Raw genomic sequence first — 15,836 nt, 5'->3', positions numbered from 1 at the left:
TTAGAGTAATATATTCATTTGGAGTAGAAACATGGATGAGTAAGAAAATTTTGAAAATGAGCAGTGAGGCTAACTTGTCCTATTAGATAACTACTGTGGTTTTAGAAAAAGTTGTTTTTAAAGCAATGAGGTACAGTTTGGGCACAAGAATAGATAAATGAAATGTAATAGAATCCAGAAAAGACACCTGTATGTCTGCATTGTGTGTGTATGGGTGTATGTTTATAGTTACATAAAACTTTTCTGAACAGTAAGAAAAGGATTAAATGAAGGGCCATCAGCTTTGAAAACAATACACATTAGATCTCTACCTCAAAAACAAAAAATCTCTACTTCAAAGTATGCTGTTATAATAAGTTTGACTAAAGAGTTAAATGCAAGAGAATTCCCTAGTGGTCTAGTGGTTAGGACTCTAAGCTTTCACTGGTGGGAGTCCCGGTTTGATTCCTGGTCAGGGAACTAAGATCACATAAGCCCTATAGTGTTGCTCCCCCCACACCAAAAAAAAGTTGAATACAAAAGAAATTAAAAGGATCAGAAGGAAATAAAATAGTAGAAATTTATAATATAGTTAATGTCTTGGTATAATAAAGCTCTTTCTAAGTAAGATACAAAAGTCAAAAAGACCTAAGATATTTTAAATGATGTAAATAAGTACAAGACTGGAGAGAAAGCATTTTAAACGGTTTTAACAGTTCAAAAAAGCAATACCCATACTATATAAAGACACATCTGGTGGAAAAATGGACAAAAGCTAAGAACAGATAATTTACAGGTGAGGAAATGAAAATAACCAATAAACATTTGAAAAGATGCTCAGCTTCTTATTAGGTAAATGAAAGCTTTGAAACATGTATCATTAAGTTGTCTGAAATTTAAAATTTATAATACTGCATAATCTGTGACTAATAATGTGAATATGTTCTCTTACTGTGGCGGGGAATAGTAAAATGTTCAAGTCTCATCACCAAGAATGAACCCTAATGGAAACTGTGGGTTTTGGTGATAATGATGTGTCAGTGTAGGTTGATCAGTTGTGACAAATGTATTACTCCTGTGAGGGATAGTTGATAATGGGAAAGGCTGTGTGTGTGGGGGGGGGAAATGGGGGGAGTCAGAAGGTAAATGGGAAATCTGAATCTTCCATTCAGCTTTGCTTTGATCCTAAAGCTGCTCTAAAACGTAAAGTTTATTAAATAAAACTTGCATCATGGTCAGTTTCAGGTTATCAATATGAAGTCACTGAATATAGTGTTGAGAAAAGATGAATGTTAACTCTAGCATAGCACTGAAAAGAAGACGTGTAGATATCTCATTCCACACGTTTTGGAAGTGGCATACATATCTCTGTCTCTCCTCTCTTTCTCTTACACACACGCGCACGCACGCACACACAGAAAACTGGATACTGGCAAACACAGTAATGCTTTCTACTCGACCCAGTCCTTGACCTTTCTCTTTGATTTGTGTTAGATCCATCACAGATTTTTCCTGAGATGAATAACACAGGTTATTCTCTCCTTAAGGCAAATGCTACCACTAACTTCAGTAAATTTGTTTTCAACTATTGCATGTGTGATACACAGATATAAAGAAAAAATTGTTTCTGGGTGATGGGTATAGGAATTTTTCATTTTATATTAATTTGTATTTTCTTGTTTTCCATAATACACATGGATTGTTTTTATAACAAAAATCATTTTTATGTTCAATAAAAAGCAGTACAGCCTTTTAGAAGTAAAATTGGACACTATCACAAAATTCAAATTGTGCATAGCTTTTGACTTTTTGACACTAGATACCAAGATGCTAGTTTCTTTGTTTCTTTTTTTTTTCATTTATTTTTATTAATTGGTGGCTAATTATTTTACAGTATTGTAGTGGTTTTTTCCATACATTGACATGAATCAGGCATGGATTTACATGTATTCCCCATCCTGAACCCCCCTCCCTGTCTGTTTCTTAACAACAACAAAAAAATTGCCATTCTGATGCATAAAAAATGGTAGTTTTTCATAATTTTTATTCACTTTCCCCCCGTTTGGTTGTATGGTAGTAGGTGTGAGCATTCTAAAATGTATTGAGTAGCTATTTGTATTTTTTTCTTCAATAGATTCTGGAGTTCTAGATGTCCTTAACCAGTGTACTGTGTCTTAAACCTGTTTCCCTCTTAGATTTCATTATCCCTGTCCTATTTTACACTCACTTCTTATCTCAAATTCTTGCACTTTTTGTTTTGTTTTGTCTTAGCTTCATGTCTTTGTTTCTGCTTTTCGCTTGCTTTGGAAATCCTTCCTCCCAACTTTGCCTTTCAAATATCTGCCTCCCCTTTGAACTTCCTTGGTACAACACATGAGATGATAAATAGTAACTACCAAATGGATTGTATCTGTCTCATAGTAATAATTACATCCTCTCATGTTTTGTTTATCATTATTTTAGCTGTCTTAAACCTGCCACTTAGATTCAAAGCTTCCTGAAGGCAGGAAAACCCTGATCTCCTCCCCTTTTAAGGTGCCTTGTGTGTAAGAAGTGCCAAACAAATACCTCTTTAATTATATACAAGGTCAGGTTCAGCCTTCCCTGCCAGTAGAACCTTTTCATTATCTTGTCCCTTAGAATTACCATCGTCCACAAACATTTGTCAAGCAGGGACATGGTAGTATAGCGGCAAGTAATGAAAAGCTGTAGAGCAGAGTGAGAGATGGTTCCTGCAGGACCTGTGATCACTCACTAACCAGGAGGACTAGTTCCATAACCTTCAACTGAAATCATCACATTCTTTTATAGGTTGAGAGCCGAATATTCATAGCAAACACCACAGACACAGGATTACCTGGGGTATATTTGGTGACTGTTTAAATAGAAAGTGCTGTAGGACTTCAGAGAAAGGAATAAGTACTTTTGTGCTGGGTGGGTGAAGGGACTCCTTAGAAATTCTGGGCCATGAAGCAAGGATAGAATTGAGACCAGCATGGAGGAATGGGAAGGGACTGTTGAGCAGGCAGAAGAATAATTGAAGATGTTGAGAAATAGTCTGCCCTAGAATACTCTTCTGTGGGTCAGACTGCTTCCAGGCAAGTTTTCTAATCTTGGCATTTTTAATAATGTTGTTAAAAAGATGAGTGATTTTATAATGTGTGCTACCTATTTTTTGTGTGTTCTGAAACTTCAACTAACTAATCTTCCTTAGGGTTCTTAGAGTGAAGAGAAGAGAAGGGGAAGTTAGTAGGGGGAGCAGGGAAGGTCATCCATGGATCCCTCTTTGAATTTCATATTCTGTTACTAGTGAAGAGTCTTATGTGTGTGCCAACTAAGCATATTTTGAGCATAGGACATTGCCAATTATTGCATCCTTTGGTTTGTTATCACAGACTAGATGAGGCAATACATGCCATTGCCAATGGAACCTTGAACCAACCACTGACCAAGTTGGATAGATCTTCTGAAGAGCCTTTGGGACTTCTGGTGAATCCCAACCTGTACCAGCCCCCTCCCCAGGTTAGTGGAACTTTGCGCTAACTAATGGTGAGAAAAGTTTGGGCCCAGATATTTCTTCTTTCAAGTGTGCCTATTTCATAGGCTGTAGACACCAGTCTGCTCTTTCAATACTCCTACCCACCTTATTCTCTGACCCAGTTTGTCCAATTTTTTTTTTTGCAGCACCTGTGACAAGTTACCATTTGAGTTACCCAAGAGAAGGTTTTAAGTATGCTAGAGGTTTAAGGGCTTCTCAGGTGGCACTAGTTGTAAAGAACCTGCCTATGATCTCAGTGCAGAATACCATAAGAGACACGTGGGTTGGAAAGATTCCCTGGAAGAGGGCATGGCAATCCACTCCAGTATTCTTGCCTGGAAAATCCCTTGGACAGAGAAACCTGACAGGCTATAGACCATGGGGTTGCAAAGAGTCGGACACAACTAAAGCAACTTATCACACACATGAATAGAGATTTAAAATACTCCCATGGTCCTTTCGTTAATGCTTTTTGTTTGTCTTTTATAGAATGTGGGTAGTCCCCTAGTGTTGTGTTGTAAATTAATACATTAATTCACTTATCCATTGTTGTCATACATTTTGACATTAAGTACATTGAGCACCTAATGTGTATAATCCCAGAAGTAAGGGATCAGCCAGACACTGCTTCTGTCCTCAGAGAACTCATGGACTAGTAGTGGAAAAGATGACATAGGCAGTTCTAATGTTGATAAAGATATAAATAAGTACAGTGGAAACCCAGAGGAGGGAAAGGCAGTTGAGAGGAATAAAAGAGGCTTTTATAGGGAAGCTGGCATTCATTAAAAGTAAGTGTCCAAGTAAATGGTGTTTGGGGATGGTGGGGAAAAAACAGTCCAGTCAGAATTAACCACAGGAACAAGGCATGGAAAACACACACACACACAGTTGAACAGTGTAGGGGAGGATTGGGAGTGGTGGCCCTCTGCGCAGTCAGAAACTCATGTTTAAGTTATAGTTGGCCCTCCGTAAAGTAGTTCCACATCCACAGTAGGTTCCACATCTACAACCAACTACGGGTCATGTAGTTCTATAGTATTTATTATTGAAAAAAAACCCCACGTATAAGTGGACCCACATAGTTCAAACCTGTATCATTCAAGCATCAACTATATAGGGAATAGTGAATTTAGGCTACAAATGTTGTACTCATAAAAGGAATTTTCATAGAAAACAAGTGGGGTTAAGTAGGTAGAGTCAGATCACTAAAGAGTTAAATGTTCAGCTAGAGAGTTTTCACATTTTTATTTCATAAATGTGAATCATAGAATGTTCTTAAGCAGAGAGATGCAATCAGAGCAGTGTTTAGACAGTTTAACTGGAGATCCTCATGCAGCACTGTACATAAGCCAGGTTCTTTGCTGAACGCATGCGTGTTCAGTTGTCTGACTTTTTGCAACCCCATGGACTGCAGCATGCCAGGCTCCTCTGTCCTTGGGATTTTCCAGGCAAAAAATACTGGAGCAGTTTGCCATTTCCTACTCCAAGGGATCTTCTCAACCTGGGGATTGAACCCGAGTCTCTTGCTACTCCTGAATTGGCAGGTGGATTCTTTACCCCTGTGCCACATGGGAAGCCCTCTTTGCTAAGTGCTGGGAAATTAAAAGGTAAAAACCCTTGAGGTTTTTAAGGACTTCAGGTTTTATGGGAAGATGTGTTTGAATACAAAGAATTTCAGTTCCTTAAGATAATTGCTATAATAGACACATGTCATTCGGAGAGAGATCGTAAACTCACAGGAGTCACAAAAGAAATGGTGTTTGAGGAGACTTAAGGGATGAATAAGCAGACAGATTTGGGGAGGGACTTTTAGGTAGTTGGTATAACATGTACAAAGGCTCTCAGCAGCTTGAGAGCACTGTAGGTTGGGAGAACCATAACTCAGTAAGTATTCTTAGAGATTAAACTGTACTATTAAGTGTATTAGTTTCCCAGGCAGCTGTAACAAAAGACCACAACTGGTTGGCTTAAGACAAGAAGTTTATTCTCTCACAATTCTCAACACTGAAATCAAAGTGTTGGCAGGGCCCCACTTCCTCCAAAGGTTCTATGGGAGAATGCTTCGTTGCTTCTTTGAGGTTCTGGTGGCCCTGGGCATCCCTTAGTTTATAGCTGCATCACTCTACTCTCTGCCTCTGCCTTTATGTGGACTTCTTCCCCGTATGTCTCTGTCTGTACCTTTCCTTTTGTAAGGGTATCAGTCACTGGATTTGGGGTTTACCCTAATCCAGTATGACTCTGTCTTAGCTTGATTACATCTGTTTGCAAATAGGGTCAATTTCACAAGTTCTGGGAGGACATAAATTTGAGAGGGATGCTACTCATTCCAGTATAGTAGGTAACATCATATCATGAAAGCCCCTATGTCTCAAGAGTTTGGTTTTATTCTAAAGTAGACAGGGAAGACAGTGGGCTTCCCTGGTGGCTCAGATGATAAAGAATCCTCCTGCAATGCGGGAAACCTGGGTTCAATTGGGAAGATCCCCTGGAGGAGGGCAAGGCAACCCACTCCAGTATTCTTGCCTGGAGAATCCCCATGGACCAAGGAGCCTGGCCGGCTACAATCCATGGGGTTGCAAAGAGTTGAACACAACTGACTAAGCACACACACACAGACAGGGAAGAGTCTTGGAAGAATTTTAGCAGAAGACTGGCATGACTTGCATGCCTGTGTAGAGAGTGGATTGGAGGGAAAAGGAAGACAGAAGCATGGAAATTGCTCGGACAACGATTGAGCTAGCATAGTGTGAAGATGATCAGGGCCCGGGTTAGTGTTACTCGGGCAGTAGAGAGTTACTTAGAAGTTAAAAATGGAGATGAGATGGGTTATCTCATGGGTTAAAATAGTATTATTAAAAGACAATAAGATTAATTTAGAACAGTAGCTGTGGGGTAGAAAAACAGGTAATATGAATTAGAACTGTAGTAGAGATAGAACCAGAGAATTTGGACCTCAGGATTGTTCAAATACCAACATTTTTATGAAATCACTTATTCCCATGTAATGGATAAGTTGTGCTTCTGTGTTCCCACTTACGGACTTAAATCGCTGTGTAGTAATTACTCATATCTGCCTTATGTTGTGGACAGTTATTTAAGTGTCTGTCTTCTACTAGGATTGTAAGTTCCTTGAAAGCAAGAATCTTTTCTTTTTTTGTATGTCTTCCTACTTTATATGCTTTTCACATATACTGCATTAAGTACTCAAATGTTTATGGTTTATTTTTCTTTTAGTTATGACACAATTAATTACAGTCATTTTATTGCAGAAAGATTCTTAGAGATTCAATTAGTCCAACTCCATCATTTTACAGTTGAGAAAACTGAAATCTTAGGGGTTAAATGATTGATTAGAGCCTCTACCCTCCTAACATTTTTGTTTTCCCTATAAATTATTAAATAAAAGATTAATAAATTAACTAACTGAGAACCTCATCATCCTGACAGAGCCCCTTTTTTTGTAAATAAATTTCAGAGCACTCAGTCTTCTTGCTCAGGAAGAAATGTTAACCTTTGTCATTCTCTGACTGAACTACTGCCAGGACTCTCCAGCCTCCTATAATTATCCATACCCTGCAATTTGGTATTCTTTTCACATGATGGGAGCCTTGTTTCATTGTGTTCCATCCTCTCTTTCAGGGGACAAGTTGTTCATTGCAGAATAAGAGAATATTAATAACTTCATACATCCAATAGTCAGAACCTCTGCCCCCTGAAAGCATCTGTTTGGCTTTATCATGGCAACAGTATGTGACCCAGTTCCTTAAGCACGTGAAGAACATGTGAACCAAAATGTTGAACCTTCCTTTGGCTGATAGAACTGTATTTGGAAATTTTCCAGAATCCAGTATGGATCATTAATAAGTTTAAAGTGTTAATAATTTCAAGCCAGTTATTTGGTCTGATAGTTGTCCTCTTGCTGAAATTAGGAAGCTATATTTGGAGAATTCAGCATTATCTAACTATCCTTCAAGATGGGACCATGTTATCATACTTGGGACTTCTACTGAATTTATACCTTCTCCATTTTTTTTTTTTACTTTGTTTCAGACAGAGGTGGGGATACATTTTTCTAAGAGAACGTTCCCAGCATGATTTCATTATTATTAGAATTCATCTCATTTTGTATGCCTACTCCAGATTTTTCCCTTGTCAGACAAATTGTGTGTTTGATTTCTTTCTTGCATAGTGGATAGACCAGACCGGTGCAGCCTCACAGAAGAAGGCTTTGCATCCAGCAGGATCAGGACTAGAGTTCAGCTCATGTCGGCATCAGTTTCGAATCCAGGACCAAGAATTTCAGGAAGGCTTTGATGGCGGCTGGTGCCTCTCTATGCATCAGCCTTGGGCTTCTCTGCTTGTCCGAGGGATTAAAAGGTAAGGACAGAAGTGAATTTTGACAGTGAAAGATTTTACGTAAATTTGATTTAACTTTATGGATTGGGATTCTTTTTCCCAGCCTAGCAATGATCTATAATACTCATCAACACATAGAACTTTAAGCAGTGTATTCATGCATGTTATGGACTTTTTTTTAAAACTGAATAGCTTAAAAGAAACCGAGTTTAGAAAGACTACAGATCTTAGTCATAACAAAGAATAGAATGTAAGTTTTTTCTTCTTTGGAAGGAAGTTTATTGAGAAAACTTCTCTTGCCTTTGCGTTTGTAATATAGCACTCAGCAACCTTAATGGTTTGATCCTATTAGAAATTCAGAGTTCTTAGGCCTGTTTATTTTTTTTTTCTTATGCCTGTTTATTAATTTTTAAAAGTCACTAGCTTAATTATGACTTTGTTTTTCTATCTATACATCTATCTTTTAATATGAATAACCATATTGAGAAGCTGTTCTACCACAAATTCCTTTTCTACAAAAAGTGGGGAGTAGTAGTGAGGATAAGTAGAGGTATTGTAAAGTCGTACATGTGAGTAATGGTGATAGCTTACTCCTCCATGGTTTCATATATTTCCTCTGAGTTCAACTGTTCCCTTTGCTTTTGTAAATGTAAACAGAAAATTGATAAATAGAGAAAAGGAGCTAGAAGAAGAAAGAACATCTATAATTCCACTGCCTAGAAACAGCTATTGTTATAATTTTGGAGTATTTGTTTGTATTCTTTATCCTTTGCAAATTGTTACATAATGAGGTCATAATATGTAGATATATGTTTATGGTTTTCTTCATTAACTAACTATTATATGTTCATTCTCCCTTGTTTTCCTAGTTTTATTGAGATAAAATGGACATAAAACATCGTCAGGGTGTACAACATAATGATTACATATATATGTATATTTTGCAAAATGATCACCATGATATGTTTGTGTTAAATCCATCACCTTGCATAGTTACACATTTTTTGTTTCTTGTGATGAGAACTTTTAAGACATACTCTCTCAGCAACTTTCAAATATGCAATACAGTATTATTAACTTCAGTCACTATGCTGTACATTACATCCCCAGGATTTATCTTATAATTAAAAGTTTGTATCTTGTGACTGCCTTCACTCAGTCTATCACTGTATTTATGAGTTTGCTTTTCTCAGAGTCTACATGTAAAGTAAGATTGTAAAATATTTATCTTTCTCTGTCTGACTTAGCATAATCTTTCAGGGTTGGTCCATATTATTGCAAGTGCAAGACTTAGTTTTCTTTTATGGCTGAATAATCTTCATCCATCCATTGGCAGACATTTGCGTTGTCTCCATGTCTTGGCTGTTGTAAATAATACTGCAGTGAGTGTGAGGACACAAATACCTATTTTTTCCTTCTTATTTTGTCTGTTAGAATTTTATATCGCTGGCAGTGTCCTATCTCATCACAATAATAATGCCTTATATTTAAATACAATTTTATACTTTTCAAAACAGTAGCTGTGTTGGAGTAGCTCAGTCCAGTATTATTACAGTCTTAAACACTTAAGCAGGCAAAGGTAAAGTGTTGGATTGACCAAAAAATGTGTTTGGATTTTTCCGTAACATGTTATGAAAAACCCGAATGAGGACTTCCCTGGTGGTCTAGTGGTTAAGAGTCCACCTAGCAATGCAAGGGACTTGGGTTCTATCGCTGGTCAAGATCCCACATGCCGTGAGGCAGCTAAGCCTGTGCACTGCAACTAGAGAAGCCACGAGCCACGACTGAAGAAGCCTGGGCACTCTAGAGCCTGTGCTGCATAACAATAGAAGCCTGCACACTGCAACTAGAGATAAGCCCACATGCTGCCATGCAGAGCCTGTGCACTGCAGCAAAGATCCAGTGCAGCCAAAAATTAAAAAAAAACACACAAAAAAACCACAAACATTTTGACCAACCCAATAGCTTGCTCTGAATTGCAAAGCCTAGTTAGTGGCAGATATGGAACTAGAGTTCTGGTTTTCAGAGTGCTGTTTCCACTCTTACTATGTAAGCTTCAGTCATTTCTCTGCTTTCTTGAAAAAAAATTATTATCAGAATCTAGGAGCATTCATTTCAACTTTAGTGTTTTCCATGGTTAGCTGCGATTTACCTCCTCGTGAAGGTGCATTACTATTTTTCTCCCTTCTTGAAAGTCCAGCTTTCCTGCTTTGCCTCCTAAATGTTCCATAATGTATGTACTAGTGGCATTACAAGTGCATGTGAATCTGCTGCTGCTCCAGGGCACCTGGGCCCTCAGATGTCTGTTCTTCTCATTCCATTCTCTGCAGTTGAGGTGTCTTCCTTTCCCAAAGTAGAATACGAAACAGCTTGCTTTTGCTGAGGGAATCAGAATGTTTATGTTGCTCTCATCCTATTTTGGATCTGTGTTATCCACATTTTCTCACTGAAAAGAACAGGATGAACAGCATCCAACCCACAGTCACTAATCCCACAGAAACAAAGTGGGTGGTTCTGCCACATTTGTGAGACTGTTTTCCCAGTATCCCTTGGGATCATTTGGAGTAGAGGGAAGAAATATATTGATACATTCTCCATTTATTGGGTATCCACCATGTGCCTGGTACTCTTCCAATTCATCTGTGTTAGAAAACTAAGGATAAGAGAATTTCTGTTTCCCATTATAAGGCAAATATAATAGGGTTATATTATCAGGCTACTTTATTTTGTCTTGTAGAAACTAAAGGAGACACATCTTTTTGTAATCTTTAGAAAGTAGGTAGCTATAACATTCTCTTGATTGCATTTTGTTATTCCACTTAAAGATTCTTTCAAATTAGTTAACAGGTTGTTTAATTATCTACAAAGCATATAACCCTTTATAAAATACTTAGAAAATATAAATGAATGTGGTTGGAATTTAAAGATGATAGCATTTTTATCTAGTTAAACTCAAATAGTAGCTATGAAAGTACTATTCTTGAGGAGTTATGTGTGGGTGAGGATTTTTCTGTCAGGTTGGAGAACAATGAACAAATCTTTTATGACTCAAAGGCAAGGATTTTAAATTTTGTGGTACAACTCCAATGCTTTCAGAAGGTTTGGATCATGGAGGTCCAAAGGCTGCTGAAAGATTCATTTCTGAGTTACAGAGATAGGTAAAAAATAGGAACTGAGAGAGATGAATTGTGTTTGTTCTAATGAAAGGGAAAATTAGGGAACAGGGTTCATATTCAAGTGAAAGGTATCATAGGAGAAATTTTTTTTTCCTATCAGAAATACCCCTCTTGGTGAGATATCATCTGTAGATCTCTTGGCTCACCTGGATAATTTGCTATATGTTAATGAGATCCTCCTGGAGAATGAAATAGCAACCCACTCTAGTATTCTTGTCTGGAGAATCCCATGGACAGAGGACTCTGGTGGGCTGCAGCCCACAGGGTTGCAGAGTCGGACATGCCTGAGTGACTTAGCTCGAACATGTGAGATCCTCTATGGGAGGAGGACTCTACAGCTATTAGCTAGATCATGGCAATAGTTTTTTTAGGCAGAAATGTCCATGTACCAGTCCTCCACATACTAGGAACCAAAGCATCACTACGTTTTTTTAGTAGACACTAGAATTTAGATTCTTCCCACTAAATTTATATTTGTTTAAGGGTGGAGGGCAGAAGTTGGTACACCCCTCACAGAGGAAGACTTTGGATAGCAGCCACAGCAAAAAGACCCTCTCCACAAGAAGTCTCAGAACTTCAGACTACTTATCTCTTCCTCCGTGGGAAAGGTAACAGCCACATACTCTTCTAATTTCAGTCTTACTTTGTGAAGAGAAGTCATTGACGTTCATCCTCTTTCACTTCCTTCTTCCTGTGGGTTTTTGAGGTTTTTTTTTTTTTGGCTGAAAGGGACTTTAAACTTTGTGTGTGTGTGTGTGTGGCAAATCATGAACTGCTATTCAAAGCATTAAGTCCCCAAACAAGACAAAGAAAAATCTCAGTTTCCAGTGCCAGGAATCAACCAGCTAGTCTTAATTTTCTACATTTTTTGTTACTATGAGAGTAAAATAACTACTATAAATTCTGGGATCTTTAAATTGGGAAGAACAGCCACAAATAAGACCTCTTTTTATTGGGAGTGACTCAAATAGACATCTGCAATCGGATTTGGACAGATCAAAGTTAGTTGACTTCAGCAGTGAGTTTTGAGAATCACTGCAAGCACTCTCAATTTATATACTAAAAAACACTTCTGACCATTGGGTGTCTTGGTTTCCTTCCCCTGATTCAATGCATGTAGTAGTTTTGAAAGTAAAATGAGAGAATAAAGAACCACCTTTAAAAGTTAAGAAATCAAGCTTTAGTAAAGAATCAGAAATGCATGTTTCCTTAAAAAGAACTTTTTGTTTTGACTGGTATGACTGGGTTCTTTAAAATTTTTATTCTGACATTCTTATGTTTTTTACCACTTTCTCTCTTGAAACCTCAGATTTCCAGAACCCAGCACTATGAAATTCTAGTCTGATCCAGTTGAGTATAGTGGAATTGATGTGTTTGGAGTGAATTTGTCGGGTCCCTGAACTTCAGTGGTTCGAGGCTTATTTTCCTATAGCTTAGGATGTGGATAGTGGACTAAGCCAGTTAACCAACTTTTTTCTTAAAATTCAAACAATTGTGCTAGGCAACAAGCTTCACAGTTTTCCTTATGTCTACAAACAGATGAGAAAATGATTTGTTCAGAATTGAAAAGAGATTTATGAGTTCCAGGGTCACAAAGAAGGAAATTTATATAATCCTTCTGTTACTCTTAATTTAGATGTGGAATTTCCCAATGACTATCCCTCAGGCTGTCTTCTGGGCTGTGTGGACCTAATTGACTGCTTGTCCCAGAAGCAGTTTAAGGATCAGGTGAGTAAAGAATATTTCTTTTGGACAGATGCTTGATTTGCCAGGATAGATGTCCTGTAGATTCTTCAACTCAGAGTATCCTGTATATGGTAAGGAGCTAGAAACTGAATTTAGACATGTGAGTAGAATCTCCTAAGGAGGAAATACGGAGAGAGAACAAACCACAGCAGAAGCAAACAAACAAACAAACAATAACATAATGTTGATGCTTTGCTTCCTAGTATGTGGAAGACTGGTACATGTACATTTCTGCCTAAAAAACTACTGCCACATCTAACTAACAAGTGTAGAGTCCTTTTCCTTAATAAAGTTTTCCTGTTCTTGGGGAAGAAACTGTTCATTATTCCTTGAATTATTTCAGTTAGATGGTGGAAATGGTAGATTTTGTTATATACTCTGAAACATTTGGTCCAGACTAGAGAATTCATGAAAGACTTGTATGTTTGAACTCTTGATTGCCTGGACCATGCCATCTTTGGGTATGTGTTTGTGTTTGTATGTGCATCTTGTTTGTATTTTTATTTATTTTGATTGCTAAAGATTTCCAGGTGGCTCAGTGGTAAAGAATCTGCCTGCCAATGCAGGAAGTGCATGTTTGGTCCCTGGATTGGCAGGATTCCCTGGAGAAGGAAATGGCAACCCATTCCAGTAATTTGCCTGAGAAATCCTCTGACAAGAGCCTGGGGTTGCCGAGTCGGACACGACAGAACAGAAAGCAGAGAGTACAGTTCTGAACAGCAGAGGGAGCTGAAGGACTTTAGCTTAGTTGGAAAACTTTTGAAATTTAGAGCCTTATGTTAAGACTCAGACTAGCAGGAATCCAAAATAGGAAAAGTCCCATCCTTAAAGCCTGAAGAGTCTTACAGTATGGTTTTCCTGTTTTTTTGAAACAGTTCCGTTATGCAGTAGGGGTTCCACCACTGTGCTTAAGAATATATTCTTCATGTTAATTTTCTCAGTTAATTCTTTGTTTTTCAGAAACTCTTAATTGCCTTTCTTTATTAATTAAGTGCTTTAAAAAAAGGAGAAAAACCAAGGACTTTCCTGGTGGTCCAGTGGCTGAGACTCCAAATTCCCAATGTGGAAAGCATGGCTTTGATCCCTAGTCAGGGAACTATACCCCACGTGCCACAGCTAAGACCCAGGATGGCCAAATAAGTTAAAAAAGTAAAAAACTGTTCCCATCCATCTCATTTTTTCTATTCGTTCCTCACAGGCTTTAGCCAATAGTTATTATCCCTCTAGTTTTCTGTCTTTCAGTTTCTTGTGGATTGCCTCCTCAGCCCTTCTCTGATTACTTTGTGAGTACAGTGCTTTCATTTGCTATGAATTTTGACTCTGGCCCTTTTGTTTTGCCCTTAGTACCTGATCTAGACCTAGACAAAACTGCAGATACATGAAGGCCGTTTGTCTTCCACACCCTTGTGCCTGTTTTATCTATGTATGTATGTTTTGCCCATTATTTTCAGTGTCTTCTTTCTTCTCCTCGTCTCCCTTTTTCCTTTTTTTCATTCTAAAAATAATAATTGTAAAAATCCCTTATGTTGATGTAGACTTTAGAGTTTTAGGTATCTATGAAGAGCTTAATATCACTTGATATATCATATTTTCTTCATAGGATTGCTGCATTCTGAGAGAGAACACAGGAGCATCTGGCCCTGTGTGTGGTGGGTTTTGGCCAGGGGCCTTCCTTTATTATCTCATTTGTTGATCAGGCAGACCACCAGTTGATTCAAGGTCAAATGAATTCAATTTCTAGGCAGTTAACCAATCTTCTTTCTGCGACAAATTTGTGTTGAGAAGGGTAGGAGGCTATAATCCTAGTGTGTCGAGTACCACAAGGTTTATGGAAATTAGAAACTCAGTTAACAGAATAAATCTTTTTGGTTTCTCAAGAATTTCTCTATTTCAGTCAGCATAGTACCCCTCCTTTAGCTTATTTTCTTTTATCCTGAGGATGATCAGGGCAGCACCAAGAAGTGTGTGATCCATGTGTTCCCAGCTGAAGGTCCTGGCAACTCTTCATGAATTTTCCTGATGTGTATGACATTAGAATATCCCCAAATGCTAAAAGCCACGAAACTTCCATCAAACAGGAGCCCCATATCTGTTTTCCCTATGATCAGCTTTGCTGTGGCTTTTCCCCATTGTTTTTTTTTCCCCCCCTTGTTTTTGAGAGTAGCACATGAATGTATCCAGAATTGATAATAGCTCTTTTAGGGGATTATTTATTGGATAAGGCTCTTACCACTTTCAAAGGTTGTAGCTTTGGTATTTGACTGTCTTTTGGAAAATGTCCCAAGCACCTTTGGTCATCTACCTGTCTCTGTTTGAGTTAGTGTTCTGTGATGTAAGAATTGTGATTGCCTAGTCTGTTTTACTAATGTTATTCTCATTTTTTCAAGGATGAGTTGAGAGTTTAGGAATAATAACTCTAGCATTTCCCAAACCATTCCATGGCATAGGTGTTCTCTGGGGGAAAAAAGGGGGAGGAGTAAGGGGTTTCTGTGGATGCATAGAAAATTTATGCAGATTTGGAAAGTTTTTTTTGGATTTAATAAATTTGTTTGTTTGCTGCAGAATTTCTCAGAGCCCTTAATGTGCTAGTGTCCATTTTGACTCTGAAGTCATTATCTGATTTATTTGATCAATATAGTATACAGTGTTCTCATAACTTTTTGACCACAACCCCACCCACTCCCACCCCCACGTATTTACATACCAGTATCTTGTATATATAGTTAGTAAGTGCTGGTCTAAATATGTTTGAGGTTTTTTCTGTCCTCATAGATCAGCTCACTGAGGGACAATAATCCAGGAAACAGTTTCTTGACCTGTGTCTTCTTTCTGCATCTTCACGCTCATTCCTCATCACCAAGCTGAATTGCATTTTCTTTGGAAACCTATGTAGACCTAGTAATTTTTATTTCAACCGAAACAATGTCCTGTGTGACTTGGGACCATATTTTACTTCTCCATCTTGTTCGTAAATTTTTCTGTGCCCAGAGGAAGTCAGTAAGTTACTTCCTGAGCTTTCATTCTTGGCCTTTCTTTGATAA

The 15,836-nt window shown here is 38.0% G+C and overlaps 1 protein-coding gene across 1 annotated transcript in view; it reads left to right on the top strand.

Annotated features, from left to right (window-relative positions):
* TRIP4 (thyroid hormone receptor interactor 4) overlaps positions 1 to 15,836 on the top strand; it is a 51,570-nt gene that overhangs the window by 16,111 nt on the left and 19,623 nt on the right. Inside the window, exons 8-11 of the mRNA XM_020882392.2 lie at positions 3,375 to 3,501; positions 7,707 to 7,894; positions 11,533 to 11,657; positions 12,686 to 12,777. Coding sequence (XP_020738051.1) covers positions 3,375 to 3,501; positions 7,707 to 7,894; positions 11,533 to 11,657; positions 12,686 to 12,777 — 532 coding nt within the window. The remainder of the gene's footprint in view (positions 1 to 3,374; positions 3,502 to 7,706; positions 7,895 to 11,532; positions 11,658 to 12,685; positions 12,778 to 15,836) is intronic.

This window comes from Odocoileus virginianus, chromosome 6 (genome assembly GCF_023699985.2).
Source record: "Odocoileus virginianus isolate 20LAN1187 ecotype Illinois chromosome 6, Ovbor_1.2, whole genome shotgun sequence".
NCBI classification, from domain to species: Eukaryota; Metazoa; Chordata; class Mammalia; order Artiodactyla; family Cervidae; genus Odocoileus; species Odocoileus virginianus.
This window is presented reverse-complemented; position numbering and strand designations above follow the sequence as displayed.